The sequence below is a fragment of the Mercenaria mercenaria genome, chromosome 5 (genome assembly GCF_021730395.1).
Source record: "Mercenaria mercenaria strain notata chromosome 5, MADL_Memer_1, whole genome shotgun sequence".
Classification (NCBI taxonomy): domain Eukaryota; kingdom Metazoa; phylum Mollusca; class Bivalvia; order Venerida; family Veneridae; genus Mercenaria; species Mercenaria mercenaria.
In genome coordinates this window covers 10,823,261-10,845,293 of record NC_069365.1, presented here as the reverse complement: position 1 = coordinate 10,845,293, position 22,033 = coordinate 10,823,261, and the positions used below count along the sequence as shown (strand labels likewise).

At 36.8% G+C, this 22,033-nt stretch overlaps 1 protein-coding gene across 5 annotated transcripts in view; it reads right to left on the bottom strand.

Annotated features, from left to right (window-relative positions):
* Window positions 1–3,184: 3,184 nt before the first annotated feature.
* LOC123556441 (transmembrane protein 144-like) overlaps window positions 3,185–22,033 on the bottom strand; it is a 33,031-nt gene continuing 14,182 nt past the window's right edge. For 4 of the 5 annotated variants that reach the window (XM_045347168.2, XM_045347170.2, XM_045347169.2 and 1 more), the window contains exons 4-11: window positions 21,509–21,608; window positions 19,895–19,975; window positions 19,059–19,158; window positions 15,662–15,751; window positions 13,431–13,519; window positions 12,939–13,036; window positions 10,432–10,703; window positions 3,185–8,086 (exon numbers count right to left, since the gene is read on the bottom strand). In XM_045347168.2, the coding sequence (XP_045203103.2) occupies window positions 7,991–8,086; window positions 10,432–10,703; window positions 12,939–13,036; window positions 13,431–13,519; window positions 15,662–15,751; window positions 19,059–19,158; window positions 19,895–19,975; window positions 21,509–21,608 (926 nt within the window). In that variant the 3' untranslated portion in view covers window positions 3,185–7,990. The remainder of the gene's footprint in view (window positions 8,087–10,431; window positions 10,704–12,938; window positions 13,037–13,430; window positions 13,520–15,661; window positions 15,752–19,058; window positions 19,159–19,894; window positions 19,976–21,508; window positions 21,609–22,033) is intronic. The other variant, XM_053542656.1, reaches the window with a different exon arrangement.

Below are 22,033 nucleotides of genomic sequence, written 5' to 3'. Positions count from 1 at the left end.
ATAGCTGTATTTTCTCAGTATTACAAGAATGATTTTCACGAAGTTCATGTGAGTGGAAAAACTACGTCACTAGGATGTGCTGGGTCCTTAATGTTCTATAATTATTACATTATTAAAAACAGTCTGATCTTTTTCGCGGTCCGGTTAAGCTGTAAACACGTGGAATAAAAAGCATAAACAATAACGAGACTCCCGTGCACTTTGAGCCCCGCGGTGAATAAACTTTGAGCCCCGCGGTGAATAAACTGTACTTATGTGAAGTGTGGTGTCTCAGGCGAGCTTTTTATTTTGGCAAAACATTAACTTAAAGATACTGAACTAAATATTTGAAAGTATTCGGGTAAAAACGACGAAAGAAAATCAGTAAGCACTGTGTAAATTGCAAAACAATCTTTTTCCAAAATTTCAAAATATCAAAACGGCATAATATCCTTTACATAATTATATGTACACGAATGGTTCACGTTTAGCGTGTGGGACTCTTCTTCATTCCTCAATGAATTCTCATCTCGCATCATTGTTTTTTTTATTTAGACATATTTATAGTCGTGAGATGGAAACCAATATTGACTCCTCCAGAAGACTGTTTTTCAGAGGAAGATAGTACTTTTAGAGGAAGATAGTACAAGATATAGAAGACGCTCCGATTCTAGAAGCTTCCCCGTTTCTCTAGCGTGCCAGGTGTAAACGGGACTCTTATCCCAACGTAAGAAGTTTTAAAAATCGAACTCATGATCCCTTGTTTCGTAGCCAGACCACCACTGCATCTTCTCTTAACGTCGCAACAATGTATATTATCTATATCCATTCCCTTGACAGAATTTCCGTCAACATCTATAAATGTGTTCGTCAAATTACTTTTAACTCTATAGGAAACAAGAGCTCGTCGAACACGAAATGCCCCCTTGATGCATTCAGTAATTGCACAAGGAACAGAAATTATTTGCTCACTGTAAACAAAAGTTCTACTGTTCTGGCTCAATGTGACATTGACCTTTGAACTATTGACCTCAAAGTCAACAGGGGTCATCTGATGGTCATGATCAACCTCCCTTTTAAGCTTAGTGATCCTAGGCCAAAGCGTTCTCAAGGTATCGTCCGGAAAGGGTTTAACTGTTCCTGGTCAATGTGACCTTGACCTTTAGCCTACTGACCTCCCTATCAAGTTTCATGATCCTAGGCCCAAGCGTTCTCAAGTTATTGTCTGGAAACGCTTTAAATGTTCAGGGTCACTGTAACCTTGGCCTTTGACCTACCGACCTCAAAATCAATAGTGGTCATCTGCAGGTCATGAAGAACCTCTCTATCATCTTTCATGACCCTTGGCCCAAGCGTTCTTGAGTTATCATCCGGAAACCGTTTAATTGTTCCTGGCCAATGTGGCCTTGAACTTTGACTTAATGACCTCAAAATCATTAGGGGTCATCTGCTGGTCATGATCAATCTCCCTATCAATTTTCCTGATCCTAGGCCTAAGCGTTCTTGAGTTATTGCCCGGAAACCGTTTTACTGTTCCTGGTCACTGTGACCCACTGACCTCAAAATCAATAGCGATCATCTGCTGGTCATGACCAACCTCCTTATCAACTTTCACAATCCTAGGCCAAAGCAATCTTGAGTTATCATCCGGAAACCATTTAACTGTTCCGGGTCACTGTGACCTTGATCTTTGACATACTGACCTCAAAATCAATAGGAGTAATCTGCTGGTCATGACCAACCTCCCTATTAACTTTCATTATCCTAGGCCCAAGCATTCTTGAGTTATCATCCGGAAACCGTTTCACTGTTCAGGGTCACTGTGACCTTGACCTTTGACATACAGATCTAATCAAAAGGGGTTATCTGCAGGTGATGACCAACCTTCCTATCATCTTCCATAATCCTAGGCCCAAACATTCTTGAGTTATCATCCATAACGGATTGATCTACATACTGACAGCGCAACCAACCAGAAGACCGACCGACATCTGCAAAACAATATACCCCTCCTTCTTCGAAGGGGGGCATAATAACCATTGGTTTCATATTCAAAATAAACTAACCATCAGAGTTCTGTCAATGACTGAAATACAGAAAGTTTGATAATGATAGAGATATCTGATTTATAACAGGATCAATTGAAACAATCAGGCTTTTTACTGCTTCTAAATATCTCAATTTGATATATTCTATATTCATCTAAACAACTAAATGTTTAATAGTTATCTAAGTTTGCTCACAAACTAAAGTAGCGCCTTACATGACAATTCAGAATAATTGGTTGTTCAAAGTTTTCAGCGAAATATTATGAAAAACAAAACATATGGTGTAAACTCTCTAATTGCCTTCTTACGAACTACATGTGTCCCTACATATCAAAGGAAGGTTTAACATTCTATGAATATGAAGCGAAATAATATCAGATCTACATCGGTCCTTTTGATTCTCAAAACTTGTTACTTAGTCGGCTGTTTAGCCCTGTGTAAAAAAATCAAAATGGGTCAGCTAGCGCACCACGTGCAAACTACCTAAACAGGAAATCGTATGTCCAACTTGGTAGTTTCGACAGCTGGACTAATGTAATTTTACTATTATGCCTAAGTTTTCCGAATACAAGCCGTAAAAGGTCGAGTAGGGTAGGTGCGGGAAGTGGTTCCCTCTCCTGCAGATGGGAATAAGGGCCGCCAACCACAGATTTTTTATATTATTCAAATCAGAAATGTATTTCAGGTAATTAGACGCATATCTAATGACTTATCAGATTAGGGCATTGACTCTTTTTGTCACAGAGTTATAAAAAAGTAGACTTGATTCTGTTCCACAGAGGTAATGAAATGTGCAATAAACGTCGCCTACCCCAGCTCTATTATTCAGAAACAATTGAGTGCACTCCATGATCCCAAAGGACCAGAACATTTTACAACACTGAATCATTGAGCATACAACTGGCTGCGACTACCTAGCCAACTGCCCAGTAGTGATTAAATCTCTGGGTATATTCTTTCTCAACCTTAATACAGCAGAAATGTCGCCATTTGACCTACTGTGGACGCATTGGTCGAAATGGCTAAAACGCTTTCCTACAGATGTGAATTGTAATTGAATTTCAATGATCATAAACTCATCCAAACAGTTAGTCGATCGTACATATATGTCCTATTTAATTATTTCTTTTTTCATTAGTAATTAATACGAGAACATATATTTTTCATAACTTTATTACTGAAGTAAAAACAAAGGCCCAAAACTTTTCAGGCAGAAAAAACAGCAAATATGAACCTGAGACTTTCATACATCACCACAGTGAGAGTCGATTTAATCCTCCAAAGCTTAATGACCCTGCCGCTAGTTCAAATAAATACATTATGCAGCTGCGATGTGATGTACTGCTGTAACGTAATTGTTTTAATACACATTTCAAAGCATTGCTGTCTCTTCTTCTTGTGATTAGCTTTATTAATAACAAGTTTAACAAGACAGTCTGAAAGACAGCTAAATCCCCCGCCACTGTTATGGATGGTGAAAGGGTAAACCTTTGACCCTTAGCTGTGACCTTGACCTTGAACTGACATTGCTGACTCATACAATATGCACATCGTCTTGATGAGGTGATTATTTGACCCAAGTTTCATTAAAATCCTTTAAGGGGTTTAGAAGAAACAGAGCTCAAACCTTTGACTTTGAGTTGTGACCTTGACCTTGAGTTGACATGGCTGACTCATGAGTTCTTGATGAGTTGATCATGAGATACAGAGTGGACACAAAAATTGAAGGCTCAAACCTTAGAACCTAAGGTGTGACCTTGATCTTAAGCCTGCATGGCTGACTCTTGAGTTCTGCTAGTCGTCTTGATGAGGTGATCACTTGACCCAGGTTTCATATGAATCCTTCAGGGGGATTGGGAGATACAGAGCGGACACAAAATCGAAGATTCAAACCTTTGACCCCGAGTTGTGACCTTGACCTTGAGTCAACATGGCTGACTCATAAGTTCTGCAAATCGTCTTGATTAGGTGATCATTTGACCTAAGTTTCATGAAAATCCTTCAAGGGGTTAAGGAGATACAGAGCAGACACAAAACTGAAGGCTCAAACCTTTGACCCTAAGTTGTGACCTTTACCTTGAGTCAGTATGGCTGACTCATGAGTTCTGCACATCATCTTGATGAGATGATCATTTGACCAAAGTTTTATAAAATTCGTTCATGGGGTTAAGGAGATAAAGAGCGGACACAAAATGGAAGGCTCAAACATTTGACCTCGAGTTGTGACCTTGACCTTGAGCCGACATAGATGACTCATGAGTTCTGCACATTGTCTTGATGAGGTGATCATTTGGCCCAAGTTTCATGAAAATCCTTCAAGGGGTTTAGGAGATATGGAGGGGACATGGAAGTGCTACGGACAGAAGGACAGAGACCATTTTTATAGCCCCCCACCACTCATGGCGGGGGATTAATAAGTTTCAATACATCAATCTACATAACTGCTCAGTTGGTAATGGGAACTTTAAAAAAAATCTTGATTACTTCTATTGCCAAAAAACGATACTGACAGAGTATTTTCCAAGGTGAGTTGCAGACATTTTGTATGCCATTTCAATTTTTAATAAACAATGCAAGTAGTCATTATGCTAAAGTAAAAAGCTAAAACTATTATACTGTTGAGGTAAAAATATCATATACTGTTCCTAAATAGAGATGTTATTTTAGTTTGTGTCAAAAAGATACTGCAGAAATAAAATTAACAAGGCAGTCTGATAGACAGATAAATCCCCCGCCAGTGCTATGGATAGTGAAAGAGTAAACCTTTGACCTTTAGTGTGACCTTGACCTTGAACTGACATGGCTGACTCATGAATTCTGCACAACGTCTTGATGAGGTGATCATTTGACCTAAGTTTCATAAAAATCCTTCAAGGGGTTAAGGAGATACAGAGCTCAAACCTTTGACCTTGAGTTGTGACCCTGACCTCGAGTTGACATGGCTGACTCTCGAGTTCTTGATAAGGTGATCATTTGACCTTAGTTTGATGAAAATCCTTCAAGGCGTTTAGGAGATACAGAGTGGACACAAAATGGAAGGCTCAAGCCTTTGACCCTTAGTTATGACCTTGAGCCGGCATGGCTGACTCATAACTTCTGCACATCGTTTTGATGAGGTGATCATTTGACCTAAGTTTTATAAAATTCCTTCAAGGGGTTTAAGAGATACAGAGTGGACACAAAATGGAAGTCTCAGACCTTTGACCTTGAGTTGTGACCTTGATCTTGAGCCAGCATGGCTGACTCATGAGTTATGCATATCGCCTTGATGAGGTGATCATTTGACCTAAATTTCAAATGAATCCTTCAAGGGGTTTAGGAGATATAGAGCAGACACAAAATGGAAGTCTGACCTTGACCTTGGAGCTATTGGTCTTGGTCCTGCACACATCTCATTAAAGGAAACATTAATATCAAGTTATTTCAAAATCCCTTCATGGATTGAGTTATGGACCAGGCACGAAACTAAGCCTGTTAACCTTTGACCTCTAAGTGTGACCTTGACTTTGGAGTTAGGGATCTGGGGGATGAGCATAAATTGCCATCTCATTATGTTGAACATTTATGCCAAGTTATTTCAAAATCCCTTTATGGACGACCAGAGTTTTGGACCAGACACGAAACAGACTCTGTTTTAACCTTTGATTTCTAAGTGTGACCCTTAGAGCTAGGGGTTTTGGTCTTGTGCATGACAAGTCATCTCATTATTGCGGACATTTATGCCAAGTTATTTATAAATCCCTTTATGGATGCCAGAGTTATGAAATGGACAACAATTTACACGGACACACTGACAAATGGACAGAGTGATTTTAATATGCCCAACCATGCTCAAAAGGGGCATAAAAACTTTACCATCATTTTAAAACAAAATATGATTAATAAGAAATCAGCTTATTCGTCTTTCAAAAACAAACAAAATGAGTTTACATTTTATATACTGTAAGACATACAGAACAAAGTTATGCTGTATACATCAGTAATCGAAAATGTATACAGACTTAAAACAAAATACATCTACATGGTATAAATATGGCACTAAACATCAACGCATACCTATGTGTAAAAATATTCATCCAAGCCTTCAGGCATATATATGTATGACTTTATTTCCAATTATAATGGACTTGCATTCTTAACAATCACTGCCCTAAGTAAAACTGGTATAAAAGACAATTTTCAGACTTGCACAAAAATAAAACTATTTATTAAGTGACACCCAAATATATTACTTTCACAACCTAAATACAAATTGACCTGCATCACCTGTATATAAACAATCTAAAATACTTAAAAACAAACAGACAAAAATCAACATGATAATTCATAAACTGCATCTGTTACACTCCACTAGTATACTGTGTTCACATACAAGATATACTTTGCATCAATGCCTAAAATAAAAAATAATAAAAAAGGCATGATTATGAGTATTTTAAGCAGACAATGTAGTATAATAAAATAAAAATAAAATTTCTGTTTTTAAGAAATAAATAGAGAATATTACAACAATCAATTTCCTTAAAACAAGGCAGTCTGAAAGACAGCTACATGTATATCCCCCGCCATTGCTATGGATAGATCAAAGGTTGATGGTATTGAGGACCGCATTGGAAATAAAAGCTTTTCAAGCTACTTTATGGGTTATCCTTGGTATAAGATCAGCAGAGAAAATTTATGAAACATAATTAAATTTGAAATAACTTTTATATATATATATTTCATTACTATTAAATCATTGTCAATTTTTATCACTTTGATAAAAACCATGTATTCGTGTTTTTTATCTGTGTTATGCAATATTATGTGAACGTAAGTCACATGTTAGATTTAGAAATTGTTTGCTCAGTTTTAAATATCTTACAAACCATATCTTATTTCATGCAATATTTGTATTTTTAAATTGTGTATATGATCTTATACCTGAATAAATCTATCTATCTAGCTATTGGGTGGAAGCACTGACGTTGTTAAGTATATTTTGTAGTCCATGTATGACAAAATCAACTACATTGTAATTTGAATTTATACATGTATTAAGAGATTTAGGAGATACCGGGCAGACACAAAATGGAAGGCGTAAACTTTTTACTGTGAGCTGTGACCTTTACCTTGAGTGAACATGGCTGACTCATGAGTTCTGCACATGGTCTTGATAAGGTGATCATTTGACCCAAAGTCATGAAAATCCTTTAAGGGGTTCAGGAGATACTGAGCTTGAACCTTTGACATTGAGATATGTGACCTTAACCTCGAGCCAACATGGCTGACCCATGAGTTCTGCACATTGTCTTGATAAGTTTTATGGAGATCCTTTTAAGGGGTTTTGGAGATATAGAGCAGACACAAAATGGAAGGCTCAAACCTTTGACCTTGAGTTGTGACCTTGACATTGAGCCGATATGGCTGACTCATGATTTCTGCATATTGCTTTGTTAAGGTGATCATTTGACCCAAGTTTCATGAAAATCCTTTAAAGGGTTTAGGAGATACAGAGCAGACACAAAATTGAAGGCTCAAACCTTTGACCTTGAGTTGTGTCCTTGACCTTGAGCTGACATGACTGACTCATGAGTTCTGTACATGGTCTTAATGAGGTGATTATTTGACCCAAGTTTCATGAAAATCCTTCAGGGGTTTAGAAAATACATAGCAGACACAAAATGTTACAGATGGACAGACCGACACACAGACGGAGACCATTCCTATAATCCCCTTACCACTTGTGGCAGGGGATTAACAAAAAACCTAGTGAAAACATTGTTCAGTGTATGTACAAGTCAAACTGTGACACACTGATTTCTTTTTCAGTTTAAACATATCTTTAATAATTTTTGCACCCTGACGCTATACATGATTTATATGTTTGATGGAGTACACCGCACATTACTTTAAACAAATGTTTATGCTTCTATCAAGCCTAGCCGATTCATGTCCATACATTGCATATCTGCTTTTCTGTGTCAACACTGCTTTTCTTTCTTTGATAACCCTGCCAGAACGGATCCTGTGATTGTTACTGTCATGCCCAGCAGAAGAATCAGAATATTCTTTCGGCCCTGTAAGTAAAAAGAAAAAAATGTTGGTTCAGCTAAATAAAGATTTTAACAAAACTGAATTTTTCTTATGGGAGACTGGTAACTTAAGCGTATCATATTCTGCACTTCTGATATATGCTCTACAAGCATAGATAAGTTCCTCACGTAATCAAGGCAAAAGCAGGGTAACTTATACTACTAAGTATACCAAGTTTTGTCCACAGAGTTGAACTCACCAAACTGAGATTGTGCCAATTGTATGAGCATCTACATATTCAAAAGGATGCATAGCACACAATAAAGCAGACTATGACTAAAAACAGATCTGCATCACCTGTGATATTACAGTCTCCGGTACGTACCTGATTCAAGCCCTTTAAATGACTAGTATCTTTAACCCTTACCTAGCTGGATATGATTGATTCTGCCTTTGCGACCAGTGCAGATCAAGATCAGCCTGCACAACCATGCAGTCTGATCATGATCTGCACTGTCTGCCATTCAGTCAGAATCATTTTGGTATGCAGCCCTCAAACAGTTAATGGTACTGTCCAGATTGAAAGATGGACAGGTTCATTACAGAAATTTAGCAGGGTAAGGGTTAATGTATATATTTTGTAACCACGATACTCCTAACCCTAACCTTTAGTCGGTATATTATACATGTTATACACTAAATGCGTGTGGACATGCAAAGTTTTGTGTATTGCTGCTCCGATGATAATAATTTTGTGACATACTCAGAACGACAACTCTAGATCTGTAATGAGAAACATCGTAAAATAATAGCAGACTTAGTCTTAACGAGTCTGTTCATGAGGTAATGAAGGTGCAACAACCCCATGCCACAAAATGCTGGCGTAAGAGTAACTGTAAAATACAGAAACAAAGTAGAATTCTTGTTATACAGAAATGTTGCATGGATTCCAATATATCAAAACAAAATAAATAAATAATAACAACACTAAACTAAAGTACCGGGAGACTTTTCATAGCCGTCACAATGCACATAAAGACTGCTGTTTTGAAGTATGATAAAACCTACAAAAAGTTTCTCTTGAAGGAATTATTGTACATGACTCAACAATCATGGAGCAACTTTTTCTGCATGCTTGTAATCATATATACATTTATTAACAGGTATGAACCAAATTAAACTATAGAGTTGTCACAGGAGTGATGAATTATACCCCCACAATATGGCCTTGTCACAGAACTAAGCCAATGTCAAAGCTGAACTTGCTTGACCTTTGACCTACTGACCTCAAAATCAATAGAGGTCATCTGCTGGTCATAATCAACCTCACTATAAAGTTTCATGATCCTCGGCCCAAGCATTCTCAAGTTATTGTCTGGAAAAGGTTTAAATGACCTTTGACCTTTGGAACCCAAAATAATTATGGGTCATCTGCTGGTCATGACCAACCTCCCTATTAAATTTTGTGATCCTAGTCACAAGCGTTGTGAAGTTGTTGTCCAAAAACCGTTTTAGTGTTCTGGGTCACTGTGTCCTTGACCTGTGACCTGCTGACCTCAAAATCATTAGGGGTCATCTGCTGGTCATACCAACCTCGCTATCAATTTTCATGATCCTAGGCCCAAACGTTCTCAAGTTATCATCCGGAAACCGTTTGACTGTTTGTGTTATTGTGACCTTGACCTTTGACCTACTAACCTCAAAGTCGAAAAAAGACCTGTATTTAATCATGTTACATCTGTGTACTAAAATTTAAGATCCTAGACCCAAGCGTTCTCAAGTTATCATCTTGAAAATGTTTAACTGTTCCGAGTCACTGTGACCTTGACCTTTGACCTACAAACCTCAAAGTCAAACATGACCTGTATTTCATGATGTTACATCAGTGTACCAAAAATTATGATCCTAGGCCCAAGTGTTCTCAAGTTATCATCCGGAAACCATTTAACTGTTCCGAGTCACTTTGACCTTGACCTTTGACCTACAGACCCCAAAGTCGAACTTGACCTGTATTTCATGATGTTACACCTGTGTACCAAAATATATGATCATAGGCCCAGCATTCTCAAGTTATCATCCAGAAACCGTTTAACTGTTCAGGGTCACTGTGACCTTGACCTTTGACCTATTGGCCCAAATTCGAACTTGACCTGTATTTTCTAATGTTACACCTGTGTACCAAAAATTATTTAAATCAGTCAAGCCTTTCAGGAGTTATCATCCGGAAACCACAAAAACCAACGGACCAACCGACCGACTGCCAAGCTCGCTCCTATATATCCCCTCCCAAATTTCGTTTTGTGGGGGTATAAAAATACTGTTTTTCTACAATGTGCCAATGTCCACCATTTAGGGTGTTACAAGTCTGAAAAAAAAACATCCATGTTACCTGAATTTCTCTGAATACTACAACTCCAAGTATTGAAGCCACAACGCCAGGTCCTGTTGTCACAATAGGGAAAGCGACAGACTCTGATAACACTTTGTTAGCTACAAACCAAGACGAGGTAGCAATTCCCCACATCAAACCGGAAACAAACCCAGGTAATATTGCACGTGGATAGACTTTTGGTTTGTTGCCATTGAATGCTGCATATATTAGGAAGTACACTGTGCTTGTTGCTAGGATACCAGTAAATGTTGCAAACACGTAATCAAGCGCTGAAGAAAACAATAATCAAATGATAAGAAAACAACAAGGGAACAAGATAATATAGTTATCCATTAAGAAAACAAGAAGATGATGTATCTGTGACCATGCAATTCTGAATCCACAACTAAAAGTGGAAGAATGTCTCAAATGCAGCATAACGGTTTTAACCTAATGACCGGATATTTCTCAATGATGTATTACATACAATTATAGTATACAATGTATTATTTATTATTTCATACCAGATTTCAAAGGCGCTTTACATACAAAGGCTGCCAAATATTTATTTTTTATTTTGTTGGGTTTAACATCACACCGACACAATTATAGGTCATGCTTTGATGGTGGAGAAAGACCCAAGGTGCCCCTCAGTGCATTATTTCATCATGAGCGGGTACCTGGGTAGAACCACTGGCCTTCCATAAACTAGCTGGATGGCTTCCTCACATGAAGATTCCAACGCCCCAAGTGAGACTCGAACCAACATCGATGAGGGGCAATCAATTTGAAGTCAGCGACCACAACCACTTGGCCACCAAGGCCCCAAGGCTGTGAAGTATGAGCGTCCTTAACTATTTTATACTTTTACATAAAATTATCTAAATTAAAATACTTTACCAATCATTTTTATATAAAAGGAGCATATTACTGTTAAAATGTATTTGATGTATGTATGTGCTCCAAACAATATTTGGAAACCACCGTCAATTTCAAGATGACTGACTTAATGATCCACAAAATATTAGCAGTCATCTATTGACCACAGGCAATAATTTGCCAACTAGTTAAACAGTAGGCAAAAGTGATAATTAGTTATGTGAAAACTGTTTAAAGTCTTGCTGTCAATGTGTACTTCACCTCTGACTTCCATATCCCAATGATAATAGGGGTCAAGGACTGACCACAGGCAGTCACCCTATGAAGTATGATGACTTCTAGAGGGCAAAAAGGTCGTTTAGTTATTTAGTGGAAATTGTTTCCAGTTCCAAGGTCAATGTGAACTTGCATCTAACCTACTGAACCCAGAACAAGAGGGTCTTCTACCAACTACAGGTGTATGTGTGTGTGTGTTTGGGTTTAGCGTCTTTTTTAACAGTTTGTCAGTCATATAAATGTCGATGTGAGCACAATGCCCGTCTTTATAGTGCTGCCTCACTGGAATATTATGCCAAAGACATGTGACATGTTACCCCACCCAGTCAATTTTTTTTGTGGGGCAGGGGTTAATGTCGCAACAACACAATCAATTATAGGTAATATAGTGGCTTTCCAGCTTTGATGGTGGAGGATGACCCCAGGTGCCCCTCCGTGCATTATTTAATCACAAGCAGGCATCTGGGTAGAACCACCGACCTTCCGTAAGCTAGCTGGATGGTTTCCTAACATGAATTTTTCAATGCCCAGAGAAGGCTCGAACCCACATCGATTAGGGGCAAGTGATTTGAACTCAACGACCTTAACCACTTGACCACAGAGACCCCCCACCCAGTCAAATTATACTGACACTTGGCTGACCAGTCCTAGTACTATCCTCTTTGTGCTGAGCACCAAGCAAGGAGAGGAAGCTACCAGTACCCTTTTTTCATGTTTTTGACATGACACGGCCAGGGATCGAATCCACCACCTCCAGCACTCAAAGCAGGCACTCTACCACTAGGCTACTGAGACAGTACCAACCACAGGTACTCATCTAGTTTAAAATTTGAAGTCAGTAGTCCAATATTGGGCAAAAACTGCTTTCTGTCTTGTGGTCACTTTTGACCTTCTGACTACTGAACTATGAAACAGTAAGGGTTATCAGCAAAACTAAAGCAATTATCTTGTTAAAGTTAAGGACTATAAGCAAACTTTTTCTCTTCTTATTGAGCAGGCACTATTTTCAGTCTCAATGTCATTGTGATCTTGACGATCTTGGATCTACTGACACCAAAAAACAATAGGGGTCAGGTACTGATCACAGCAATCAGGAAATTTGAAGAAGTCTACAAGGTCAGCGGAAACAATTATAAGTCTCAAGGTCACTGTGACCATGACCTTTCACCTACTGACCCCAAAAACTATAGGGATGATCAGTCTGAGCAAATGGTAAACCAACTGTACGATAGACAAGACGGGATAGAAAAACGGACTAATATGACAATAAGCAAAACACAATGAGCTAAACAATTAATCCCAAATTTTGTTAAGAGTACAAAAAGGGGGCGTAAACACCCAAATAATCATGTTAAAAGAGGAAATTTTACCTTCCTGACTTGCTCCAACATAATTATCTTGCACATATATTGCTGGTGTAAACATCTGACCATAAAATATTCCAGATATAGCTGATAGCAAAATACCTCTGCAAACATAAAAGAGTTGTTTGACTAGCTGAATACGTTTAACATTTACTTGATTAGAACGCAATTTTCTTTCATACTACAGAATAAATTCCAAAATTTGTTGAAGATTCTCTACAGCCTTTGATCAATAAAAACATTGAAATTTTAGTTATATTACAGTTATTCTGGCATTAAAGTACTGATTAAACTTGGTCAGTAATATGGTCAGTAATAGTAATATTAATTAAACATAATACATTTTACATTTTAAAATTCACACCTGTTATTATTAGTTCTTTTTGAGAAAGGTCCACACAAAGTTAAATTAAAAAAATTGTCAAATGTTACACATATCTGGTACTCTGGTACATTTTTTGTAAAACTATTATACCAATGCTGACAGTTTTTACTTACACTATCCGTTTAGTCACAGGACTGAGTCTGTCTACAAACGTTTCATCATTTTCTTCATTTTCAGTTGTGCTTTCCTGGTTAATACTGTTCTGAATTAGATCCATATTTAATAAGTTAATTTTTGCAAATATTAAGAACTTTGGAAAAAGTGTCAACAACAAAATCAGTCTGTTTCCAAAACATAGCTATCTAGTTTTCAGGAATGGCAAGGCATAAAACAGAAGACATGAATCATCAAAATCATAAGACTACATGTAATATAATTGAAGTACTGAAAGTAAAGAAAGGCTTTGGAACAATGAATGATAAATGTGCAGCACATGTAACGTTTCATAATGGATCCATGAACAGCCTCAATTAAACCGAGCCTGCAACATTTTTGTTTATGTCATATTTGGAGACCTGTGATTTTCCACATTTTCTATTTTCATATCAAACTACAGGAAACATAGGGAAACCGTTAAGAGGAAATATCTTTATATACTTGACAGGTGTTATAAGCAGACTATCTGTAGTAGAAAAAACAAGAGGGTCATGATGACCCTGGATCGCTCACCTAAGTAATATGAGCTACATGTTTCAAATGTCAAACTGATGATAAAATATTAAGAAAGTCAGTAGGTCACATTCATGGTCAATGAAATCCAGTTTTACGATTTGTGTGCAAAACTGTGTAGGTCATCAAAATTTCAAGGCTGTATCTTAAAAAATAAGAAAGTAGGTCAGCAGGTCAAGGTCACAGTCAAGTGACATCATATCACTTGGGGTCATCAGGTAATTATAATTAAACAGTCTTGGAAATAGGATCAGATGATTTTTTAAGTATTTTTCCTATATAACTCACATAATAACTAAGCGACCCCAGGGCAGGGCCTCTTTTAACCCCAGGGGCATAATTTGAACAATTTTGGTAGAGGACTACTAGACAATGCACCATACCAAATATCAAAAGCCTAGGTCATATGGTTTCAGACAAGAAGATTTTTAAAGCTTTTTCCTATATAAGTCTATGTAAAACACTATGTAAAACTTGGGAGCCCCCGGGGCGGGGCCATATTTGACCCTAGGGGGATAATTTGAACAATCTTGGTAGAGGACCACTAGATGATGCTACATACCAAATATCAAAGCCCTAGGCCATGTGGTTTTGTACAAGAAGATTTTCAAAGTTTGCCCTATATAAGTTTATATAAACCATGTGTCCCCCAGGGTGGGGCCATATTTGACCCTAGGGGGATAATTTGAAAAATTTTGGTAGAGGACCACTAAATGATGCTACACACCAGATATCAAAGCCCTAGGCCCTGTGGTTTTGGACAAGAAGATTTTTAAAGTTTTTCCTTTCGGTTATTATGGCAACCAGAGTTCTGCATGGAATTCAATTCTTTGAACAATTTTGAAAGGGGGCCACCCAAGGATCATTCCTGTGATGTTTTGTGTAATTCTGCCCAGTGGTTTTCAAGAAGAAGATTTTTTTTAGAAATTGTTGACGGACGACGGACAGCTGACTAGGCATGACGGACTACGCACGACAGACATCAAGCGGTCACAATAGCTCACCTTGTCATTTCATGACAGGTGAGCTAAAAACACAGTGTTTCCTTCAATGGCAATAATATTGTAAGTGGGACAGTAAGTAATTCTCACTTGGAGAAAACTTGCCATGTTAGTTCATTCTATGATGCAGTATACATGTGTGATGTTTGAAAGCATGATTTGGTAGACTGAGTAGCTTTTGAGAAACCTGCTTACATGCAAAATTTTAACCTTAAATTTTAAGTTAAAAAGGGATTTATCTTTAACAAACTCAAATGCAGATTTATGTAACTTGTCCTAAGCAGTCATCTCATGATGCAGAATTTCAGCCGTGCAACATCTGTCACTTATTCTACAGGGTGTTTCGTGTATCACTACTAACTTGTTCTCCATAGTAATGTAAGACATTAACCAGTAGTGGAGGACCAAACTGTCAACATTCTGTTTTCTTGATAGAACACTTGTCAGGGGAACAAACTGCAACCTCTTCACTGGTAATCTTGTGCTCTGCCTACTTAGTAAACCTTTCTGACTTCTGATTTATGTCAGTTAAATATTTTGTGATTTTTTATTTGAAATATTCATCTAACAGACTTTTCCTTTGATTTGATTGGGTGACCTAGTTTTTGACCCAACATGACCCCAGTGGAGGGGGAGACATAATAGAATTTATTTCAACAGATAAAAATACATACTACCCTGGGTTTGTCATTATTGAATACAATGACATCATGGTCTTCTGTATGGACACTGGAATATGTAGGCCCGTTGTGTCTAGCAGTATTCTACAATATAATATAGTATAATACAGTACACACTGCTTATAATACACAACAGGATTAACATGATTTCTGATATCATACAGTTTAAACAACAGCTCCACAAAGTATATTATAATAATGAATCTTTTATACAAAAAGTGATGTTTTAAATCAGAATGTAGTCTATAACAAGAGCTGTCCGTAACACAGCATGCTCGACTTTTCTAAGTGCTTGACTCTGAATTCGAGCTTTGCCAGCAAAAGGGGCATAAATCTGTCAAACTTCTAATCAGATTTATAGGGATTGTTTCTTATGGTGTAGCCTTTGATAGTAAATAACTATTCTAAGTTTCAAGTCAATTGCTTTGATAGTAATAGAGATAGTGGACGTTATAGAAACCTTTTACCTTTTCTAAGTTAAAAAGGGGCAGAAATCTGTATAAATTAAAATCAGAGTTGTGGGGATTGTTTTCCCTGGTGAAAACTTTGATAGTAAATAACTAGTTTAACTTTCAAGTCAAAAGCTTTGATAGTAACTGCGATATTTAACTTCATCAAAACTTTAACAAAAAAAAAAATCTATGTTAAAAAGGGGCATAAATCTGTCAAAATTCAAATCAGAGTTATGAGGATTGTTTCTCCTGATGTTGACTGTGATAGTAAATAACTATTTCAAGTTACAAGTGAAACACTTTGATAGTAACAGAGATATTTGACTTCATCAAAAACTTGAACTAACGGCAACGCCAACGCCCGCGCGAGTGCAATAGCGCTACATTTTCTTCGAGCTAAAACTGCATAGAGGGGAGAGGTTGAAACAAGTTTAGAATTTATAAAATAGAACTTTGGATGTTAATACTTTAGAAAAGAAGTATTAAACAGGTCATATAGGGATGCTCTGACAAAATTCAAATGCTTGTCTGATTTGAATAAAGTCAGGCAGATACAGTGAGGAGCCTAATCAGAACTCAAACCTGCTTTCATTGTACTCTGCTGTTACAGATATAAAACTCATTTTATGTAATACTGTAAGAGGAATCTGGATATTACTTCAACCATTATAATGATAACAAAAATGCTGTTTTATTTGAAATAATAATTATGATATGTCTGGCTGCCAAAACCTGTTTTAATAGCTTGTATAATGGTAAAAATTGTCACATACTGTATTAAAAGATATTTTATAGCATTTCCATTTTATATATACCAATTAAGAATTTTAAGTGTACATATCAAATATCTAATAACTCATATAGTGATCGTTTATTAAAAAAGTTTCAAGATTGTATGACATGTACAGATTAAATTTGTTATATATAATACTGTTTGTCTCTCATACTGTAACTCTAGAAACGTTCACGAGTGCTACATTTCATAACAAGGTGTTTTTGTCACAAAAACATATGTCTCCCCCCACTAAGTATTCCAAGGATGGAAGAGGAAATCTGTTGACTCCAGCAGTTGGACCTGTGAAAGCCAGACAACATTTTTCTATTTTTAGCTCTGGTGGCCATTTTGCATAGCGAAGCTGGAGACCCAGCGACATGCACAACTGGGGTTGGTACTGGTCACTCCTGTGAAGTTTCGTCGAAATATTGCCAGCAGTTTGACCTGTGAAAGCCAGACAAGATTTTTCTACCTTTAGCTTTGGCGGCCATTTTGTGAAGCAAAACTGAAATATGTCGGCGATACGCACAACTACCCTTAGTACTGATCACTCCTGTGAAATTCGTCAAATCTGTCCAGCAGTTTGACCTGTGAAAGCCAGACAAGAATTTTCTGTTTTTTCTCTGGTGGCCATTTTGTACAGAAAAGCAGAACGTGCCAGTGATATGCTAGAGCTTGTACTGATCACTCCTAAAAGTTTTGGCGAAATAAAGCCAGCAGTTTGACCTGTAAAAGCCGGACAAGATTTTTCTATCTTTAGCTCTGGCAGCAATTTTGTTCAATGAAGCATTATGTGTTGGCAATATGCAAAACTAGGCTTGGTACTGATCTCTCCTGTGAAGTTTCATCAAAATCCAGCCAGCAGTTTGACCTATGAAAGCCGAACAAGATTTTTCTATTTTCAGCTGTTGCGGACATTTTGTGCAGTGAATGAAACATGTTGGGGTTATGCACAATTAGGCTTGATACTCATCACTCCTGTGAAGTTTCATCAAAATTCGGCCAGCAGTTTGACCTGTGAAAACAGGACAAGCTTAATGCGGATGGGCAGACAAGACGAATGGACTGACGGACAAATGGCGATGGCAAAAAACCAATATATCTCCCCCTGGAGAAGACATAATGACTACAGGCAAAGATTTGTGGAATACATAGGACAAGAAATACTTGAAAACTGAATAGCTTAAGTACGTAATAAACAGTTGCCGGCACAAGTACAAGTAAGACAGGAGATAATTTACGCAAATAACTGATCATTTATCCTTAACGCAATTTTCAATCTACCATGCTTTGTGATCATGCGTGAAATTCATGTTCCAGAATACACTCCTGGCAATCACAAATTACTGTATAATAGTGCATGAAATCAGTCCAATATGTCTATACCAAATATTGTTATGCTAACTAAAAAGGACAAAAATACAAGTAGTGCAAAGGATTGTCCTATTGATAATACATAACCATCCTCAACACTGACGATTCAATTCCATTTTGCAAATAAAGCATTGAAAGAAGTACAGGCTACTCAGTTTGAAATGTTGGCCACTCTAAACGTTATACAGTCAGTAACTGATATATTTAAATATGATATAATCTCTTTTTAATAATTATAAACTCATGCATATATCAGGGAGAAGCTTTGCAGCTTACTACAATGAAAGCTACAAACTTTCACATTTTCAAGGTAGCTAGATTATTCGCGACTACAAAATTTCGCGGAGGCACACAAACAAAAGGTTGCCAACTTAAGTAGCGGGAAACCATTTCCAGGTTTACAGTATTTCTCGAACAGTTTGCATGATATAATTGCTTTCACTGTACATTTGGTTTGGTTTGTATATAACATATCTTATTTTAACATATTGAAAATTTGTAAAGAAATCATTAGTAAATGATTTCTTAATGTTAACCATCAGGTAACAGTCCTTTACTTGTGCTATATTACAGGTCTATATTCAACATAAGTTCACTGGGCTAAAGAAAAATCTATAAAAAGTTTGTATCTGCTGTCACATAATGAAATATCTACTGAACAGCTTGCCAGTCAATTGTCGAAATGATTACCCGAAGTCCTTTAGACCTCAGGCGATAACTTTTGACCAGCAAACTATTCAGTAAGTGTTTACTATTGTCTGGCTCGATAAACAAACAGTCACAAATTTACCTGTAACAGCGGACTGTTTTCTGATGACACTTCAACAGTGATTGTTTGATCCACACCAGCTGTACTTACTTCACCTTTCACCATGGCAAATATCACAGCACTAAAACATGAGACAAACATTTACATCATGTGTCAATATACAAAATTTTAAACAGTTTTATGCTTTGATATATCAAAATAATTTGTCAAAAGTAGTCTGCTCAAAAGAATCTAGTATGTAGATGAAGTGATTTCACATTCTAGCATAGATGCAAGGATGTTTACATAAAATACTAATTACATGCAAAATTTGTTAAAGCATAATGAATTTGTTCTGTAAATAATATATACAAGCTTGGTAAAGTTTCTATGAGGACTAATTTTCATAGATTTCATGAATCTAAGATATCAAAATTAATCCAAAGAATGAATAAGCAAAATTCCCACTCATTTTATCTTCAAAACTTAAAATTCACATAATTTTCATATCCCATGAAATTACATGCCAACACAATTAAATGATTTTACAGCATTCTCTTTGTCTGTCAAATCCCAACAAAATTTAAGACTTTAAACTAAATATCAAGCATTATTTGATAGAACATTTCCTGGTAAAAAGTTTATGTTATAATTAAGTCACAATAAACACTGCCAGCAAAACTCTTGCAAAACAAGCCAATAAGCATCTGTCAACAAGGCCTCCAAGACAACAGGCATGTGTCAACAAGACAGGCATGCTCCAACATCTTTGCAAAGTTTAAGGACTCAAGGCATTGTAAATGAACTGTCTTGTAATTCAACAGATAATACTAAAATGGAAATGTTGAGGTTATTTAAGATGGAACTGTAAATATCACCTGGAGACAGCGAGTATGACACCAATATCATTGAGCACCTTGTTGTCTGGAGGGTCTGCATGTAAACCAAACAGTCCAAACCTGCAATATATACATAACATAGTCTAGCTGTCAATCCAAACCTGCAATATATACATAACATATTCTAGCTGTCATAGCCATGAAGCATTTGGGATTGCAAATCAAAATCATGAAGAGTGTCTCTGTCAGTTATAGCATTATATACTGGCAAACAGTTTGATTTTGATTGTCAGATCAAAAAAATGCTTTGACTAGTCACTAGCAAAGTGAAAGCTAAGTTATCTGATCTTGGTTGCCTAATATGCTTCCATACTCTCTTGTCTAACATTTTGTCTATTAAAATCTATTAATTTTGAGAGCATAGTAGTACATCAGGCACCTTGTTGTATATCATGCATGTTATTCTAGAGGCCTGTACTGGTTCTTCCCAGGAAAGACGGCTTGACGTGCATCACTGCTATACACCGGGCACATTAACAACCAGACTATCTATTCGCAAAGAGCTAGGCTAAGTTAGGCGGACAAGTCTGTATTTAAAAAGAATTTCTCTCTATCTGTTCTGGGGGCTTTATCTCACTCTGTCCCTCTGGTCAGATCACTCTGTGTAAGTACCAGAAGAGGATGAATTTCGCGCCCTGTTAGGCTGTGTTTGCTATATATGTTAAATGCCTTTGACAGTGTTCATCATGAAATTGGCCTATATCAATCTTGTATGATAAAATTATGATTAGGCAATCATGGTCATTTTGTTTGTTTGTTCCAGGTTTCAGTGCTATGTTTCAACAGTATTTCAGTTACTTGATGGATATAGTGAACTTAATCAGTGTTCCTGGATTCTGTACAAGAAGTAACCTGTTCTCTTCAAGTAACTACCAACTTCTTTATAGGTATTAAAGGACAAAATTACCTCACACACAATATCTTTTATCAAATCATAATGGAGAACATACGGCTCCTCCATTTTCTAACCACTGACGTGTATCAGTACCTTCCATTAGACTAGATTCTGCTGTTGTTTAAACAAAGTTTAATCCTAATGACATTTCGTATAATAAGACTAGTGAGTTTGATAACTTTTCTATTATGCACCAAAAAGTGAAATTAAAGAAATTTAGGTTAGGTGTAAAAAAATGTTTGTTTCCTGTAACATGCTAAAAAATAAGCGTAGGTAGGTTGGTATTTTTTTTTTTTTTTTTTTTGTGGAGGTGGTGGGGGGGGGGATTTTCTTTTTATTAAGTGGGACTTTTTGAAAATTATTTTTGCGTCAAAAAATGAATACAAATAAGGGGGTAATGCCTTTAGAGCAGCAGTAAGTTGATTTCTAACATCTCTGACCACGTTTAAAGCATAAAAAGTGCAGTTTTAACACAAAAAGTTGAAAATAATTTCTCCAAGGCCATAAAAAAAATTTAGGGTTGGGCCAAAAATTTAGGGTACGTCGGGATAGTGGAAACAAACATTTTTTTTGATGCCTTACAAACTAAAAAATTTTTTTTAAACTTAAGATTTTTTTAACAGCTGGCCCAAAATATCTGAGCTCTTGAGCTAAACTATGACTGAAATATATATTTATTTTGAACAATCTGAATGTACCTTCCTGTTGCCCAGCCACTGAGAAGATTTGTCATTCCCCAGATACACAGTCCCAGTCCTAAACCAATTGTCTTTATAATAGGTACAACACAAATGTTTCCTAGAACAGAAAAAACTCAATGTTTTATACAAACATCTTAAGCATACAATATCTTAATAACATTAACACTATTTCATAAATCATCATCAACAAAATGAATGAGTTTAAACTTCAATGAAACCACTGTAAAAAATACCATATGGAAAATAACTACTGGCTTGTTGCTCAGAGACGTTAATTTCATTAGAGATCAGTGCAGAAATTGTCTGTCTACGAGGGAGGTAATTCTTCTATACAGGTGTTTTTTTTTTCAAATTATCCTCTAATATGTAAAAGGAGTTTTCCGCAATACAGAACAACAGTTCAATCTGGGCTATTTCTGGCATACCAGACGGGGATTTCTGGTATTTTCATCGGTGCTGGAAAAACCCAGGGGGTGTAAGATGACACTCGTGCTGTAAATGACGTATTATGTAATAATTTAC